The 18993-nt window shown below is 43.0% G+C and overlaps 1 protein-coding gene across 3 annotated transcripts in view; it reads left to right on the top strand.

Annotated features, from left to right (window-relative positions):
- LOC132815118 (transcription initiation factor TFIID subunit 4-like) overlaps positions 1-18993 on the top strand; it is a 137437-nt gene that overhangs the window by 43113 nt on the left and 75331 nt on the right. For all 3 annotated transcript variants that reach the window (XM_060823898.1, XM_060823896.1, XM_060823899.1), the window contains exon 11: positions 13398-13528. In XM_060823898.1, coding sequence (XP_060679881.1) covers positions 13398-13528 — 131 coding nt within the window. The remainder of the gene's footprint in view (positions 1-13397; positions 13529-18993) is intronic.

The following is an 18993-nucleotide window of genomic DNA, read 5'->3' as shown; positions in this document are numbered from 1 at the left end:
TAACCATTACTGGAGATGGGAGACAAATGTTGGCAATGCCAGTGACACATTCATCCCATGCAAAAATAACCCAAAAAAGTTGCTTTTTGTTCTGTTTCCAGTATTGGCAATATGTTTTTCCTGTTGTGATTAAACTGGTGATGAATATACAGTTGTTTTTGAATTATTGCATGACAATGTGCTTAAGCTTTTGATGCCTTTAGCCTAATTTAACAATCCTAGTAATCGATAGAAGGTGCTATTATTGTCTTAATTTCAACTTTATCCCAAATTCAGCCAATGAGTGTGACTGCAAAATCTTCCATTTGCCTTTTTAAAGCCTTCAGTGAATACATTGCAGAAAGTGGCCCCTGTAACAGGAACTAATTTGATTCCAGCTGAATGCTGTGCAGGTAATTCATTAATAAAAACCCTACCCTAGTTTTATGGGAGATAGTTTGGAATACATAATTAATTCAGTGAAATTTTGTTTATAAACTAATGAATAAGGGTGATGTTGCAATGGTTTGTGTCCCATCTACTTGCACCAAGAAAAATGGCCAGTGTAAAAATGAGGTCATTCTTTGCAAAAGTCATCTTTTTCTAAATTGCATTTCTTTCAGGATTTCTTTTTCAATTAAAACACGTAAGGCTGGCTTGGAAGTATCTGTATTGTGTGTGCAAACTGTTCCTGCTTTTCTTAAAAGAAAAGTTAGGCTGTTGGCTTTCAACAAAGAGGGGAGTCTGATTTGTTCTGGTATGCACTGCAGCTTTCTTCATTGACTGTAGCTTGATCTGTCTTTTTCCCTTGAGCAAGTTTGTAGAGTCTGTGAAAAACAGCAAACGCCCAAGGTGCTGGTTTAATGAGTTGTTTCTTTCTCCCTTCCTCCCCCACCACCCTCTTATATTCTGTTGGTGTTTCTTTAGGTCTACTGTTCTTATTTTCACACTGCTTTTCATGTAATTGCTTAACTGTAAAACAGTGTACTGGATGGAAGAAGCCAACTCTCTCCATCTGTAGTCATCAGCTTGTTTATCCTGAAATGGTATTTTAAAAGGTTATTTCAGGATAATGTGATAAAAGTTTTATGGGTTTTTTTGCTTATTGTAAATTGTTTTCCATTCCTCCAGCACAAACAAGGGGGCCTTGGAGAGTTTGTGGAGATCCCCAAAAGGCACTTGTTTGATCTGGAGTGTAGCTTCTAATGACTAAAAGGCGTGTACCTGTAGCTGGGAGGGTGGTCTGTCTGCTGTGTGTGTGTGTGTGTGTGTGTGTGTGTGAGAGAGATAGACACAGCCTGATGACCAACAGCTTTCCTCAACGCCCTGAGCCGTCTGCACAAAAACAATTTCAAAAAAATCAATTCACTGTTGTTATTTAGCTCTTCAGGCTTGAACAGGCAGAGTAAAGCTGCTTTTTCAAGGCGTGGCTCTCCTTTGTATTGGTGAGTTAGGATGTGTCCACTCCCAGGGCCCTTTTTTTATCCAGAGAATGAAAAGTACTTTTTTCCCTGAATCCCTTATCACTGCATACATGTGTATCAGAGTCATTTGTCTGTCCTGGCTGTCGCCTCGTCTTGTGGCGAATTGTGACTTGTGCCTGCCAGAGTTGCAGAGCCTCCTCTTTTGCTGAAGTTGCTGCATTCTGTTGGTGCACATTGTATTTTTGTTCACCTGTTAGGCACAGGAATGATCAAGATGAGCTGCTTTGTCTTATCCACTCATTGTGCCAAAATTCACTGAATCCTCAGCTATCCACATGGTCCCTTACCAATCTTCAATGCTTTAGAATGCTGGGAGTTGATGGGGCTGTCGCTGTGATAGAGGAGGCTCATGTTGGCCATTGACCAGTTGTCCCAAGTATGCTGTGAAGGTCCTCATGCTTGCTCCCCAAGTCCTTGGTGTTGTGGGAAATTTCCCCGCAGAAGAGGTATCCCACGAGGGACATTGATAAGAATGTATGAAGGAGGAGTAGGTTATGCCCTATGGCATTCAGTAAGATCATCGCTGATTGTTGAACTCCATTTCCCTGCCTGCCTGCCATAATCTTGTGACCAAGAATCTGTGTCTCAGCCTTCTTGTGTATTCAGTGACCTAGCCTCTCTGTGGAAGAGAGTTCCATACTTGAATGATCCTCAGATGAAATTTGTTCTGTCTCCGTCTTAAATAGGAGACCCCTTATTTTTAAGCTATGCCTCTTAGTTTCAGACTCACCGAGGGTTAATGTCCTTTCAGTGCATATGCCTTGCTGATTGGTACAGTGCTCTGTTCTGGATTATCTGGTGCAAGACCAGTGTGAGGAAGCAGACCATGCATATGTATCATAACCGGAGGCCAAGGAAAATCTTGTATGCAGAATGAAATTATACTGGGAAAATTTGAGAAGGCTCAAACAACAACAGCGTTAAGGATGGAGTGTGCTTCTGTGCTTTGCACTTAATGGGCAGCCCTGGTCTCTGTATGAAAAGATGAAGCATATGTATGCTAAGAATGAGATTTTACCTTTCTTCATGTTTCTTAATATTTTTTCAAGCAAAGTATTTTCTCGACCTCTGATCTCCTCTTCCTCCATTTGGGCCTTTTTGTTTCCCCAAGTATCCTACTTTGCATCTTTGCCATTGGCCATTGACCCAGCCTCTCACCCAAGGTGTTTATTTTCTTGTCCATCCACCAGGTTCAGGTGCTCTCTGCTGCAGACCTCCTGACCCGAATATTCTTTGCCTGAGGGTTTAATCTCTCCGCTACCCAACTGGAGCCCTTTGAGTCTCTTTGTGGTCAGCTGATCTGTAGGCCTGCCTAACGTTGTGCTGCCATCTCTCTCCTGTGGATTTTTGGTGATTGACCCTACAAGATTGCAGATGCTGGAAACCAGATTCTGGATTAGTGGTGTTGGAAAAGCTGGTGATTGACCCTACAAGGCCACCAGTCTGTGTTGGCAGAGATGGGAAAAAGGGTGTGAGCTTCCTTTTCTTTTCATCCCAACATTCCTCTCTACTTTTCCACAGTGTCTCTTCCTGACTTGTAGCGATTTGAACTGGCCGTTTCTGGGTTGTAGAGAAAGATTCTTGGAGCAGGATATACCAGAGTCTGACTATCTGCTACTCCCGCACTGCCAATCAAACTTTGTGTGTATTTTTTTTTAAAATTAAATATTTTGGCTCAATTGAACTGTGAACTCCACATTTACTGAACTGGCAATTGGGCTTATAGTCTTGAAGGTGGTTCTGAGAACTGTTTAAGCCTCTCAGCAGCAGGATAATGCATTATGCATCACACAGCATAACATTTCTGCCCTTGTATAATTTATGAGTAACACCCTGGGAAATCCATTAGCATTTACTGCAGTGATTCAGCTGTGAATGTGCTGTCTTACCTTTCTCATGTTTCGGAGACAGTAAGGACTGCAGATGCTGGGAGTCAGAGTTGATAGATGTGAAGCTAGAAGAGCACAGCAGGTCAGACAGCATCTGAGGAGCAGCAAAATCAATGTTTTGTGCTGAACCCCTATGTCAAGAAATTTGGAGGGGGGGAGGTGGTGATTGAGTAGATAGGTGAGTAGGAAGATGGAAAGGCTAGACCAGGTCAGGGAGGTGAGGATGAGGGATGGGGCTAGACGTGGGATAAGGCTGATGGAGGAGGGATTTTGAAGCTTCTCCTCTCTCCTCCCCCAGCCTTGTCCCATGTTTAATCTTCTATCCTCGCCTCCCTGCCCTGGCCTAATCTTTTCCATCTTCCTACTCACCTATCTGCTCCACCCTTCCCTCTGACCAATCGCAACAACTCCCTAACCTGTATCCACCTATCACCATCCCCTCCCCCATCCCCACCTCTACATACTTCTGTGCTCCCTCCCTCTCCATAGTCCTGATGAAGAGTTTCAGCCTGAAATGTTGACTTTCCTGCTCCTCAAAAGCTGCCTGACCTCCTGTGCTCTTCCAGCTTCACACCTTTCTCCTGTTCATTTGTTTCTCATTGGTTTTCCTACCAGTTGTTGCTAATTATTCTGCACACAGAAGCAGATCATTCACCTCATTGAATCTCTGGTTGCCAGGGAATGTCACCAACTGGAAACATTCAGTTTCTCTCTCCACAGATGCTGCCAGACATGCCACCTGAAATTATCATTATTGACAACATTTTGTTTTTGTATATTACAGATTTCATGGTCTATCCAAGTCCCCCTTCACCTTCTCTATCTCAGATCATAAGTGTGTCCTTCTAATCTGACTCTCTCCCTGTAGCTTTCCCTTCTGTTCAGTGTACTGAGAGCTGCAAATGTGTTGCTGGTCAAAGCACAGCAGGTTAGGCAGCATCTCAGGAATAGAGAATTCAACGTTTCGAGCACAAGCCCTTCATCAGGAAACCGAGAACAGTTTATTCCTTTCATGGGTTGAAAGTGTCACGGACATCTCCAGTCCATTACATTGAGTCATAGAGAGGTACAACATGGAAACAGACCTTTGGGCCCAACTTGTCCATACCGACCATATCTTAACCTTGTCCCATTTGCCAGCACTTGGCCCATATCCCTCTAACCCTTCTTATCAATATACCCATATGGATGCCTTTTAAACATTGTAATTGTACCATCACTTTCTCTGCCGCTCTTTCTATACACCCACACCACCCTCTATGTGAAAACGTTGCCCCGAGGTCCCTTTTTATATCTTTCCTTTCACCCTAAATCTATGCCCTCTAGTTCTGGACCCCCACCCCCGCCCCACCCCATAAATACCTTGTGTATTTATCGTCTCCGTGCCTCTTGGTTTCATGAATATCTATAAGGTCACTCCCGGCCTTTGATGCTCTAGGGAAAACAGCCCCAGCCTATTCAACCTCTCCCTTTGCTCAAATTCTCCAACCCTGGCAACATCCTTGTAAACCTTTCCTGAACCCTTTCAAGTTTCACTGCATAAGGATGGAAGATTTCACTCCTGAGAGGAGATCAGTGACCCAGATGGGTTTTTTATGACAATCAACAGTGTTATGGACCAGACCAAACTCCCTCAAAATATCCCTATTTGTTCTGGATCTGAGAGGCTTGCCAAGCTATTCCGAGTAAAGTGCCCTGTTACATCGGCACACAGACCTGACCATAGTGAGGCTTGCAGATGAATTGTAATCGTTCTTCAGTGAGTTGTTTAATTGTCCACCATCATATCCAGCTGGAAGTGGCAGGACTGCAGAGCTTGGATCTGATCTGTTGGTTATGTATTCGCTTAGTTCTTCCTTATGATTTGCTGCTTGTGCTTCACCAGGTTTTTTTTAGATTAGACTTAGTGTGGAAACAGGCCCTTCGGCCCAACAAGTCCACACCGACCCGTCGAAGCGCAACCAACCCATACCCCTACATTTACCCCTTACCTAACAATACGGGCAATTTAGCGTGGCCAATTCACCTGACCTGCACATCTTTGTGACTGTGGGAGGAAACCGGAGCACCCGGAGGAAACCCACGCAGACACGGGGAGAACGTGCAAACTCCACACAGTCAGTCGCCTGAGTCGGGAATTGAACCCGGGTCTACAGGCGCTGTGAGGCAGCAGTGCTAACCACTGTGCCACCGTGCCGGTTGATACCTCATTTTCAGATATGCCTGGTGCTCCTCCTGGCACGTCATCATGCACTCTCCATTAAACCAAATTTGATCCCCTGATGGTCGTTTGGGGATAGGCTGGGCCATGAGGTTGCAGATTGGACTGAAGTGCAGTTCTCTTGTTGCTCAGTGCATTATGGATGCCCAGGCTTGGGTTGCTAGATCTGTTTGAGGTCTGTCCCATTTAGCAAGGTGATAGTGCCATACAGCTCCATGGAGGGTGTTCTCATTGTGAAAATGGGGCTTCATCTCTAAAGGATTGTGCTGTGGTCTCTGTCACTGTCATGGACGGATCAGATTACAATGGGATCTTGATGAGATGGGCCAGTGGGCTGAGGAGTGGCCGATGGAGTTTAATTTAGATAACTGGTAAGCGCTACATTTTGGAAAGGCAAATCAGAGCAGGGATGTATACATTTAATGGTAAGCTCCTGGAGAGTGTTGCTGAACAAAGAGACCTTGGAGTGCAGATTCATAGCTCCTTGAAAGTGGAGTCGCAGGTAGATAGGATAGTGAAGAAGGCATTTGGTATGCTTTCCTTTATTGGTCAGAGTATTGAGTACAGGAGTTGGGAGGTCATGTTGCGGCTGTACAGGGCATTGGTTCAGCTACTTTTGGAATATTGTGTGCAATTCTTGTCTCCTTCCTATCAGAAGGATGTTGTGAAACTTGAAAGAGTTCAGAAAAGATTTAGAAGGATGTTGCCAGGGTTGGAAGATTGGAGCTATCGGAAGAGGCTGAATAGGCTGGGGCTGTTTTCCCTGGAGCGTCGGAGACTGAGGGGTGACTTAATAGAGGTTTATAAAAGCATGAGGATAGGATAAATAGGCAAAGTCTTTTCCCTGGGGTTGGAGAGTCCAGAACTAGAGGGCATAGGTTTAGGGTGAGAGGGGAACGATATAAAAGAGACCTAAGGGGCAACTTTTTCACGCAGAGGGTGGTACGTGTATGGAATGAGCTGCCAGAGGATGTGGTGGAGGCTGGTACAATTGCAACATTTAAAAGGCATTTGGATGGGTATATGAATAGGAAGAATATGGAGGGATATTGGCCAATGCTGTCAATTGGCTAGATTGGCTTAGGATATCTGGTTGGCATGGACTCTAGGGTCTGTTCCTGTGCTGTATGTTTCTGACTGACAAATGCATCTTGTTGCTTCCTCCTTCTTCATCTTATGAAGATGTGGGTATACCTTTGACAGGTTAAAAGCAGCAGAACTACCAGACCCAGCACCAAATGTACTCAAAAATGGTAACAGTGTAATGGTGGGTCGAACCACTTTATTAGTCTGTTGCTTGAAGACAAAAACAAATTCTAATTCGGCCAATCAGTTTAAATTATACACGAAGCGCGCACATCTCCAAGTTTAAATTAAGTATATTGACAATCTTAAAGGCCAATGACACAATCTGATCCTCTGGAGTATAAGACCGGAGAAAGTTGAACAGTTGAGGGGAGAACTGCCGGGCCTAGCATATAGACTGCTTGAAAAAACATCTTAAGTCCTTTTTTTGATCAATGAAGCAAAAATTCCTAACAAGGAGAAAAGACACAGGAAAATCTGAAGACAAGAACCTACAGCTGCCTGGTTTTGAGATAAGAGGTGTTGTTTTGTAAATTTTAATTGGGAATTTTATCAGACTGGTATTATAGAAGGAAAGCTAAAAGATAGGTTAGAGAAAGAAGTTGTAAATAGTGGTTAGTTAATTAGTCTCTCTATACTTTAAGGAATAAATTTGTTAATTTTTACTTTACATCTTGGCCACTCTAATCTTTACAGATTGCTGCACAGGATAAATCTTTTCTGTGTTGCTGGTTTTAAATTTAGCGGGAGAGTTTACCCCGTGTCGTAACAATCTGTTGCAGACCCAATCAAGCAGCAATGTTATCCATCACTCAATCAGTAGTGATGCTGCCAAACCACTCTTGGTGGTGGAAAGTAAAATCCCCGATCCAGAGTACATTTTCCATCCTTGCTGCCTCCAGTGCTTCCTCCAGGTGTTGCTCAACATGGAGTACTGATTAATTAGCTGAGGGGGAGCTCCCTCCCCGAGGGCATTGCGAGTTAACCTACAGCTTATGGACTGCAGCAGTTCAAGAAGGCAACTTATCACCATCACCACTTTCTTAACGGCAATCCTGGGCAGGTAATAAACGCTGGCCAACCAGCAACTCCTACATCTGATGAATGAGAAGTCTTTGTCCAAATTTATTATTTGTAGTGGGATTTGAACCTTAGCTGCCAGAGCACTTCGGCCTGTAGATTACAACTTCAGTAACAGTACAACAATGCCAACTATTCTTTGGTGTTTAAATCACATGTTTAATGTGCCTTTGTACAAAGGTATAAATTGAGCCAAGTGTAGAAGTGGGTTATACGGTCAGCAGAAACAGCTGGTAATACTGTAAGCACCCTACATCCCCATGTTACTTCCAGTGGTGCAGACGCTATATTTCATATTGATTTATTCCTTCTATCCAGTGTTCCTTATCTCCGTCACTTGTGAATGGAAAATGTTGGCAGTTGCTTGTTTTTTTTGTCACAATTTTCAAATCTGGAGATTTGTGGAAACAGCTAAGTGTTCAATAAATCTTCAACTGCTGGCAAGAGATGGACACTCAGCCACTAGTTCCAGATTACATTCAATCCTGGATAAATGTACGATCTGATCTTGATTTCGTATCCTTAACATAAGTACGTTTAATGAAGAGCAAAAGTAGGTCAATCAACCCTTTGAGCCTGCTTTGTCGTTTGATTGTATCTGATCTGTTTGTGTTTTGAAATCAAAATTCCCGTTCACATTGGATAGCCTGAGAATTTCAACAGGCAAGGGAATTGACCTTGCTGTGCTTTAAAATTCTCAATCATCCCATCTCCACTGCTTCCTAATACTGATCTGAAGTGGTGCAACTACCAAGGTTTTCTTTAGATTTGCATCTCCGTCCTAACAGGGTGAATCCCAATTCGGTTAAAAACCGTGCCCTCAAGTTCTGGACTCATCTATGAGAGGAAACATCCTTTCCACATCTACCTTCCCAAAACGTTTCAGGATCTTGTATACTTCAGACAAGTCACCCCTCACTCTTCTGAACTCCAGTGAAAATGGCTTATGCTCTCCAATCTTTCCTTTATAAGGCAACCTCATTTCAGATATCAATCTAGTAAACCTCCTCTAAACTGCCTAACTGTATTTGTATCCTCCATTAAATAAGGAGACCAAACCTGCATATGTATTTAAAATGTGGTCTCTCAATTGGTCAGTATAACAGAAGCACAGCATTGTAACTCTGTTCCTCGATCCCCCTCGAAGGATATTATTCTATTCGCCTGCTTAATCACTTGCTGTGCCTGCATGCTAACCTTTTGTGCCTCAATCACCAGAATACCTGCCTCATTTTGGACTGCAGAATGCTTTGGAGTTCCAAGATTTAAAGTTGACTGACTTGAGGTGTTTTAGGATTTGAGAGAGAACAGAGGTCGGAGTCTCAGACGAACGCAAATCATCATTAAATTAAGAGCCAGGCAGCTTGAGAGCAAAGTCATGAAATGCTTTTGCACACAGATGGCAATAATGAGTGGACCCCTGCCACAGTGGGGGAAAACTGCTGTGGCTTATTTAGGACTTCAATCTAAGGTCAAAATTGTAATTGTGTAAAAAGGCTGCAGGAGCTTTTTCAGGTGAAGAGATTTGGGCTGCAAAGTACTTCTAGATTTCATCCCCTCAATGCTCTAGTTCGAAATGTAATGCTACGCTCCTTTAAGGACAAATGTAAAGAGTTGGCCACTTGGCTCCTTGAACCTGTGGTGATTTTCAATAAGCTAATTGGTCCCACAGTCAATAGTTGAGATCTAAGATCTACAGTCTAATAATTCACTGGTGGAGGAAGCTTCACAAGCATCCCTATTCTCAATTATGGAAGAGACCAATAAATCAGTGCAAAAGATGAAACTAAAATATTTGCAACCGTTTTCAGCCAGAAGTGCCAAGCAGATGATCCACCTCAGCCGCCTTAAGTGGTCCCCGGCACCACACATGCCAGTCTTCACCAAATTTGATTCAGTCAAGATAATAATCAGGAAAATATTGGAGGCACTGGATACTTCAAAGGCTGAGCCCTGACAACATTCTGGCAATAATACTGAAGACTTGTGCTGCAGAATTTGTTGCTCCCCTAGCCAAGCTATTCCAGTACAGTTGCAATGCTGGTATCTATCCAACAGGAAAGAAAATTGCTCTGGTTTGTCCTGTACATGCAAAGCAGGACAAATCCAACCCAGACACTTACTGCCCTATCTGTCTCTTCTCGATCATCAGTAAAGTGAAGGAAGGTGCTGTCAACACTCTAATCAGGCAGAGCCTACTCAGTGATGCCCAGTTTGGGTTCCACCAGAGCCACTCAACTCCTGACCTCATTACAGCCTTGGTTCAAACATGGGCAAGAGGGGAGGGGAGAGTCACAGTCCTTCACAAGGCTGCATTTGACAGATTGTGGCATGAAGGAGCTCTAGCAAAACTGGAATCAATGGGAATCTGAAAAATCTCAGCAATTCACTGTCATACCTGGCACGTAGGAAGATGTTGTAGTTGTAGGAGGTCAGTCACCTCAGTTCTAGGATAAGTTTGCAGGAGTTTCTCAGGGTAGTGTCCTGAGTCGAACCATCTTCAACTGTTTGATCAATAACCTTCCCTACACCATGAGGTCATGAGTGTGCAATCATCAGTGAATATCCTCAATTTGCGACGACTCCTACTGAAGCGGTCCAAGTGTAATTGCAACAAGATCTGACTATACCTAGGCTTGGGCCGATAAGTTGTACGTAACATTCACATTGCAGAATGTACTGTAACCGCTGCCCCAATACATTCAATAGTGGTTCCAACACTGCATCTCCCACTATCACAGTGGCTACAAGAGCAGATCAGAGCCTAGGAATACTGCCATGAGTAACTCACCATCTGACTCGTCAAAACATGTCCACCATCTACAAAGCACTTGTCAGGAGAGTGATGGAATACTCCACACCATCCAGGACAAAGCAGCCCATTTGATTGGCACCACATGCACAAACATCCACTCCCTCCACTGACACTTGGTATTAGCAGTGTGTCTATAAGGTGCACTGCAGAAAATCACCAAAGATCCATAGACAGGCATTCCAAAGCCATGGCCACTCTCCTCTAGAAGAAGGGCAACGGCAGCTGACCAGGTAGGAATGCCACCCCCTGCAAGTTCCCCTCCAATGCATTCACCATCCTGGCTTAGAAATATATTGCTCTTCTTTCGCTGGGTTAGTGAACAAGTGATGGGCAGGGGGTAAGCAATGTTTTTTTTTAACCACAGCTGTGTTAAATGGTGACACTTATTTTGAAAGTGTGACCTCGGGTTTTAGGGAATCATCCTCTGAACGTCTACTCTCCCGACTCCAATTTACTGCCTAAGCTTGCGTTGTTCCTGTGTACTAAGTGAAGGACACCCAGGTCCCTCAGTACCACAGCATTTTGTAGTTTGAACTTGTCTCCTCATCCTATTCATCATGAGTCCCTTTCACCCAGTACCCAATGTGAACTAAGACATATGCAGCTTTGTCAGACCAGGAGCTAATAAGAAAAGTTCTCATCCGTTTCTGCACCTTTCGGTGTGGCTTTGTGTCTCCCTGTTTCTCTAAGTTACTGCCCTCCAAGATCTCTGCACTCTGTCAATTCTGGCCTCTTATGCACTGTGCTCTGCACTCCTCCTCCATTAGCAATTGTGCCTAGGCCCTAAGCTCCTGAATTCCCCCCTTAAACCCCTCCACCTTTCCACATCTTTCAAATTTTCTGACAAAGCTAACTTTTTGAACGTTCAACCACCTGTCTAAATATCTCCTTGTGTAGCACGTGCCAAATTTTATTTGGTGACTGTTCTATGCTGCATGATTTTGAGAGAATTGCGTAAATGTAAGTTGCTGTAAATAAATCAGCTTCAACGACAGTAAAAATAGAGCTAAAAATAATTTTATGCATTAGGTCAGCAACTTGATGCCTAGAGCTAAGTTGCCAGTTGTGATATCTCTTTTTATTTTAGCTATTTTTGTGATCTTGTCAATTCATTATATTAAACTAAAATTCCATGTTTAAAATTAACTTGTTCTAGATCATTCCTATTTCAGAAGTAGTTTTACATTTTTTTAAACAAAAGCAAAACATGTCATTTTCATGTTGGTAGCATGCAATGTGTTTCTGTCTGCCTTATAAAATCGTTTGTAACCATTTTAAATACATACTCATTTCTGATATTCCCTTTACCTATTTCCACCCAAACCCATGCTTTTCGTTTTGTGGTTGGTTTAATACAGTACTCGTCTTCCAAGTGACCTCCAAGTGGAATGCTTAAGGCAAAATAAAATATGTATATTTCCCAGTGCTTAGAGCAGCCTTTTGGTTGTGAGATGAATAGTTATTTGAAGCCGTAGCGTTATAAGAATTCTCATCCTCTGTCCTTTCAATCCGTGACATACTTTTTGAATCAGGACACAGTACATTTTGGTTCTGGTTTGCAGGAGGACTGCTTTTTCTGCAATCTCCAATTTTAATTGCACCATTTTGGAAGCTGTGCCTTTTATATTAACTCAGAATTTTTCTCTCAACTCTTCGTCTGTCTACTGCTATCCTGCTTTAAAACGAGCTCCATAAAACCAAGCTTGGACCAAGCTATTGGTCACGTGTCCTACTATCTCTGTAATGATTGGTGTATTTTGTTGCTGTGTTCCCATAAAGCACTTTGAGATACTTTAACTACCATATAAGTGGCAGTTGATTTTTTTTTCTCTCTCAGGGTGTAGGTGTTGCTGGTTAGGTCAACACTTGATATCCATCCCTAATTGTGGCACAGTGGTAATGGATTACAATCGAGGACCTCAAGATAATGTTCTAGGGGCTTGAATTCAAATCTCAGCATGGCAGAAGGTGAAATTTGAATTCAGTTAAAATCCTGAATAAAAGGTTAGCCGAATGGTGACACTGTTGATTGTCATAGAATCTTCTGGTTCAGTCATCTCCTTCAGGAAAGAAAATATTCCATCCTTACATGTCTTGGCCTACACGTGACTAGAGAACCACAGCAATTTAGTTGATGCTAAAATGCATTGTGGCACAGCCAGTGGCACCAAATGAATTAAACAAAAAATTCCCTTGAAGAGCTGCTGCTTTGAACCACTGCAACCTCAAGGGGTGTAGGTGTACCAGTGCTTTTCTGTTCCTGTCATGTCAATTAAAGTACAGGTTCAGAGTAAACCGGGAATGGGTGTTGATTTACTCCAGTCCTACTGTTTTAAATTTCAAGTTTTGCCAAGGCAAGGTCAAACTCCAGTTAAGTTCCCCGGCATTGATTTAGATGGCAAGCATATGAATGTATGAGTACATCGGAAGGGGGAATGTTGTAACACGGGAATTGCCAGGAGGCAGAGATCTGAAAGATTGCATTAATGAATAAGCCTACTCTCGAAGATAAGATCTGTCTTGTCTCTTGCTTTGCAATCTTTCTTGCATCCAGTGTAATATTGGGAAGTGAGTTCTAGGATTTTGAATCAGTGACCATGAAGATGATAGTTCAAAATCAGGGTGATTTATGGCATTAAGTGGAACTTGCAGGTGGTGGTGTTTCCATGTATCTGCTGCCCTTCGTGGTAGAGATAGCACAATGGGAAGGTGTGCTGCTCTTGAGGAACAGGAGGAGTTGAAGTTTTGAGTGGGTGTTGTATTTTTTACATGATGGGAAGTTTTGCAGGTATTCTCTCTTTTTGAGTCTTGTAGTAATAATTGACACACTGCTGCTCCTGCAGGGAAGACGCACGGTGTGACCGAGGTGAATTCTGACGTTTTGAGCACCATATCTCATGCCACGCAAGAACACTTACGGGAACTCGTGGAAAAGCTCACAGTAATTGCACAGCATCGGATGATGACGTATAAGGTTAGTCACCTTACCTTATCGTTTATTTTCATAATAACTAACCTACTAGTAGCTGTGGATTCCTTGCCCTTTTATAATTTGAGTACAAAAGCTAGACAGTTTAAATGAAATCTATAGCGATCACTCGTTAAGCCATCAGTAATCATGTTTTGGAAATTCAAGATTGACTCTCCAGTGCCAGTACTGAGAATTGTAGTCTGTTGGAGGATCTGCTTTCAGAGTGAAGTGTTAAGCCAAGTTCCATCTGCCTAACCAAGACCTGATGGGACTACAAAGAAGAGCAGTGGAGCTGCACCAGCTTTCCTGTCTGGTATTGATTCCTTGATTAGTGTTGTAGACGCACGTTATCTCGTAATCCGATTGCTTTGTATGGGAGTTTGCTGAGTATAAACAGGCTGTTGTGTTTTCTGGAATAGAGCAGTGACTGCACTTCTAAAAGTGTTTCATTGACTGTAAAGTACGTTGGGATATCAATTTTCATGAAACATGAAAATATTCCCAAGAGCACTGGGATTATTCTCGGGAGAGAGACTATTGATCCTGTGGTCATAGGTTTGAATCTTACCATGGCAGATTGTGGAATTTGAATTCAATAAAATCTGGAATTAAAAGTCTAATTCTGATTGAAACCACTGTTGATTATTGTTTCAAAACCCATCTGGTTCAATAATGCCCTTTTAGGGAAGGAATCTGCTGTGCTCACCTGGTCTGGTCTAACATGTGACTTCAGACTCTCAGTAATGTAGTTGAATCTGAGTTGCCTTCTGATAGGGCATTGTACAGCACTCTGTTGTATCAGCCATCAAATTATCTCCAAGGAGAATAACCAGTCAGAGCATCTGGCATTGATCTCTGTACTGGATTAAAGCAGACCGCCCTGTTTATATGCAGTGTGCTGCTTACTACCAGTGGGGAGCTAGAGCTGTCTCAGACTTGGCCGGCTGTTGCTTGAGGTAAAAACCATGACTGCAGATGCTGGAAACCAGATTCTGGATTAGTGGTGCTGGAAAAGCACAGCAGTTCAGGCAGCATCCGAGGAGCAGTAAAACCAACGTTTCGGGCAAAAGCCCTTCATCAGGAATCATCAGCACTAATCCAGGCTGTTGCTTGAGCAGAGGCATAATCCTGAAATCGTATCTTGCACATGAGAGACAACCGTTACCATTCTGGCTATGTTTAGTAACATCAGAAGGCCAGTCCAAGAAATGGCAGCACAGTGGTACACATTGGATGCTTACACATTACATCGCTAGGTTGCAACAGTTCAAGAAGATGGCACATTACTTTCTCGAGTGTCTAAGGATGGGTAATAAATGCTAACCCAGCCAATGACGCCCACATCCCATGATTGTTTCTTTTGTTAATTCCTACAGTTGGGAGTTGCCCTGGGAGACCCCATGAAATCTCATGGAGTCCGGTCAGCCTGGCAATGAAACCTCCTGCTAATTGCCACGTACCCTGCCGACCCCTTAGCTGATAAATCAGTGCTCCTCTACACTGAATAATACTTGGAGCAAACAGAGGGTGGCAAAGGGACAGAATTTACTCGTATGGGAATGTGAATGCTCTTTACCTACAGTGGATTGGCAGCTCCACTACTAACTGAGCTGATTGAATCCTCAAGAACCTTGTATCGCAGACTCAGTCCACCAGCTGAGAGAAAGAGATTATTGTCCTTGTGGTGACAAAGTCTGGACTTGACATTGAGAATACTCTCCAACATGTTGTGGTACCTACCACTGTGCTAAATGGGATAGACTTTGAACAGATCCATCAACTTAACTGGGTCATCGACAAAGGAATTGTGCTTCAAAACAATCTGCAACCTTGTGGTCCAACATATCCATTACTGTCAAGCCAGGGCATCAGTAATGGGCATTCAGTGTAGGAAGGCATGTCAGCAGCAGCAGCAGCAGGCATACCTATAAAATATCGGTGCTAACTTGGAATGGCTACAGCACATGACTGCTTACATGCCAAAGAGCATTAACAGCAAGTGATAGGCAAGAGCTAAGCTGTTCTCCAACCCACAGGTCAAATCTAAGCTCTGCATTTTGGCCACATCCATTTGCAAATATTGATGGACAATTAAACAATTCACTGGAAGGGGAGGCTCCACAAACAGCTCTGCCTTCAATAACTGTCAGCCCAACATAACAGTGCAAAGCACAAGGATGAAACATTTATAGCAATCTTCTGCAAGTACAAAGTGAATTATCCATCTCAACTTCCTTCAGAGATTCCCCAACGTTGGTAACTGTGATCAGAGTTTCTAGTCTTTCGTTCAGTCCATGTGATATCAAATGGCTGGTGGCACTTGATACTGCAAAAACCACGCGCCCTGACAACGTTCCAGCAGCACTCCAGAACTTGCCAATGTGTTCCAGACAGTTCCAGTGCTGACATCTACCTGTTAGTGAGGAAAATCTGCCTGAGTATAGCCCATCCACAAAAAGCATCACAAACCCACCGTCTTCATTGTCAGGAAAATGATGGAAGGAGCGAGCAAGCAGCCACTCAGTTAGGATTTGCCAGGGACACTCAGCTGCTAAAGTCATTTACAACCTTGATTCGAAAGAGCTTAAAATACAGTGGTGAAGTAAGAGTCATTGCCCTTCTAATCAAGGCCACGTTTGACTAATTGTGGCATCAAGGAGCTCGAACAAATCAGGGGGACTCAATTCATTGGAGTCATATCTGACATAAGATGGTTGTAGGTTGTTGGCAGTTTCAGGACCCCTGAGGAATTCCTAAGGGCAAGTATCCAATGCTAAACCAACTTCACCTGTTTCATTATGACTTTCTATCTGTCCTAAGGTCAGAAACTGCAATTTTGCTGATTGCCTAATGCTTGGCACCACTCGTGACTCCTCAAATCCTGACGTTCATGTCCAAATGCAGCACAATCTGGACATTATCCTGGCAAGCGCTGACAAATGACGAGCAGCATTTGTGTGGTAGGGCTAGATATTGAGTATGTTGTTTGAAGTGGTTGATTTCCATATTGTGACTAAAATTGCCTTAAAATACCTAAACTGAAAATGAGGGGCTTCAGAAAGGGGGGATGGGGGGAGAGAGAGAAATGTTGCTTTCACAGGAAGAGGGAGAGGGACAGACAAACAGACAGACATTGACAACTTTAGGAGGGACATCTGAAACTTCTGACCTGGGCAACTTAAGAAACACCAATCTTTGGCAGCCCAGTGAATACTGAATTTAATTTGCTAAACTGTGATTTAGTTGGGGTATCTCATACTTCATTCCACACACGTGATTGAGCTGACGGGAGCCTGCTGCTTCTGATGCAGTCTTAAATTGAATTCCTCTGGCCAAGACCTTTTTTGTCAGCTATCTCAAATTTGCCCTGTCTTTTTGAAAACTATCTTTGCAGAGCTTTAAAGTTCTTCACTGAAGTTTTTAATTAATGTGCTGCTGACTGAATATTGCATATCATCATCAACCACAGACCACACTTTCCAAATCCAGAGGAGTGTGCTTTTACGTTTAACTCCAAAACCACACAGACAATTATGTGTTTGAGGGCCGACGTCCTGCTGAAATAATTTATAAAGAGAAAGATTAGTAAAATTAAGTAATTTCCAAAGGGAGGTTATTTATGTTAATTGCCTTCGAGCTTCTCATGAATTCTACCACATCTGCTACCAGTGCTTGATAATGTGTATTTGATGTGCTGCTGTGTTGACTGAGCTTGGCAGGAGAAAATAAATAAATCTGAACTCTTGTTACAATACAATGGTTCGACTAATTTGTCGTCAGAATGAAGGAGAGGTTTAATGGTGTAGGCATGGGGCCAGATGTTCCTACTTGTGGGATAGCCCAAAGCCAGGGGCCATGACTGTGTGATGGTCACTGATCAATCCAGCAACAGCTTGTTCCAGAGACCTGTAAGAACATTAAACTTGCTGCCACATGGAGTGCCATAAGTATTTTAGAGGGGAAACACGAATGGAAAAGGAATGGAAAAGTGTTTTGCAGGTTGGGAGGAAGCTTGTGTGGGTTATAATTGTTGGGCCAAGTGGCCTTTTCTGGGTACTAAAGTTCTGTGTAATTTTGAGCTTTCAGTTGTGTGATCCACCATTGATGAGTGATGTTCCAGCACTACTTTTTGTCTGGCTTGGAGATGTCATGATTTGGTTTTTATTTGGGAATCCCTGGCATGGTGGGAAATATCTGGTATGTGAATCTCATGGTCTTTATTCTCCCCGTGAAAAGTAAATGTAACCAGACCTGCGGCTGAAACTAGTTAGCACAGCTAAGTGGCATGTTTTTTATTCTACTCTTGATCTAAAATGATGAAAGGGTGGATCATTTGGGTTTTAATTTAAAAAAATAGTCTGAAGTACTTGAACAATGGAATGGGGACAAAGGGACAGAGGCAGAAGATTAAGTGCAAGAATTTGGACTCGAAAGGAGGAGAAATTTCAGAAGTTGACAGACCGAAAAAACATTGTTGCTGCAGGAAATCAGAAACAGAAATTACTGGTCTGGTAGCATCTGTGCAGAGAAAGCAGAGTTAATGTTTCAGGTCTTGTGACTCTTCAGAACTGAAGCTTTCCCTCTACAGATGCTACCAAACCTGCTGAGTTTTCCCAACAGTTTCTGTTTTTGTTCAGGAGTTGTTGATTTAATATCTCGTTTATTGACAGTTTGTCCCTCAAACAATGTTTGAGATTGGATGAGGCACAAGAATGAAAGAATGTGGGAAGAAACACCCTCAGTGAGGTGGAGGACTATATGCTTATGAGGAAGATGAGCACCAACCTAGACTAGTTTGACCAATGATCATCCTTTATCCTTACCTAGTGAGAATGTGCAAAAGTCACATGGGTTTCTGTCTCTATGTTAATTTTGTAGAAATAGAGTAGTAGAGATATACAGCACAGAAAAAGGCCCTTCAGGCCAACACATCCATGCTGACCAAGTCAATCTAGTCCCACCTGCCAGCACCAGGCCCATATCCCTCCAAACCCTTCTTATTCATATACCCATCCAAATGCCTCTTAAATGTTGCAATTGTACCAGCCTCCACCACATCCTCTGGCAGCTCATTCCATACACGTACCATCATCTGCGTTTTAAAATAAAGTTGCCCCCTTAGGTGTCTTTTATATCTTTCCCCTCTCACCCTAACCTATGCGCTCTAGTTCTAGACTCCCCCGCCCTAGGGAAAAGATTTTGTCTATTTATCCGATCCATGCCTCTCATGATTTTATAAACCTCAGCCTCCAACACTCCAGGGAAAACACGCAGCTCTCCCTGTAGCTCAAATCCTTCAACCCTGGCAGCATCTTTGTAAATCTTTTTTGAACCCTTTTCAAGTTTCATTACATCCTTCCGATAGGAAGGAGACCAGAATTGCATGCAATATTCCAACAGTGGCATAACCAATGTCCTGTACAGCCGTAATATAACCTCCCAACTCCTGTACTCAATGTTCTGACCAG

Source organism: Hemiscyllium ocellatum, chromosome 4, assembly GCF_020745735.1.
Source record: "Hemiscyllium ocellatum isolate sHemOce1 chromosome 4, sHemOce1.pat.X.cur, whole genome shotgun sequence".
Taxonomy (NCBI): Eukaryota; Metazoa; Chordata; class Chondrichthyes; order Orectolobiformes; family Hemiscylliidae; genus Hemiscyllium; species Hemiscyllium ocellatum.
The sequence above is the reverse complement of the archived record's forward strand: the minus strand, read 5'-3'. Positions and strand labels throughout refer to the sequence as shown.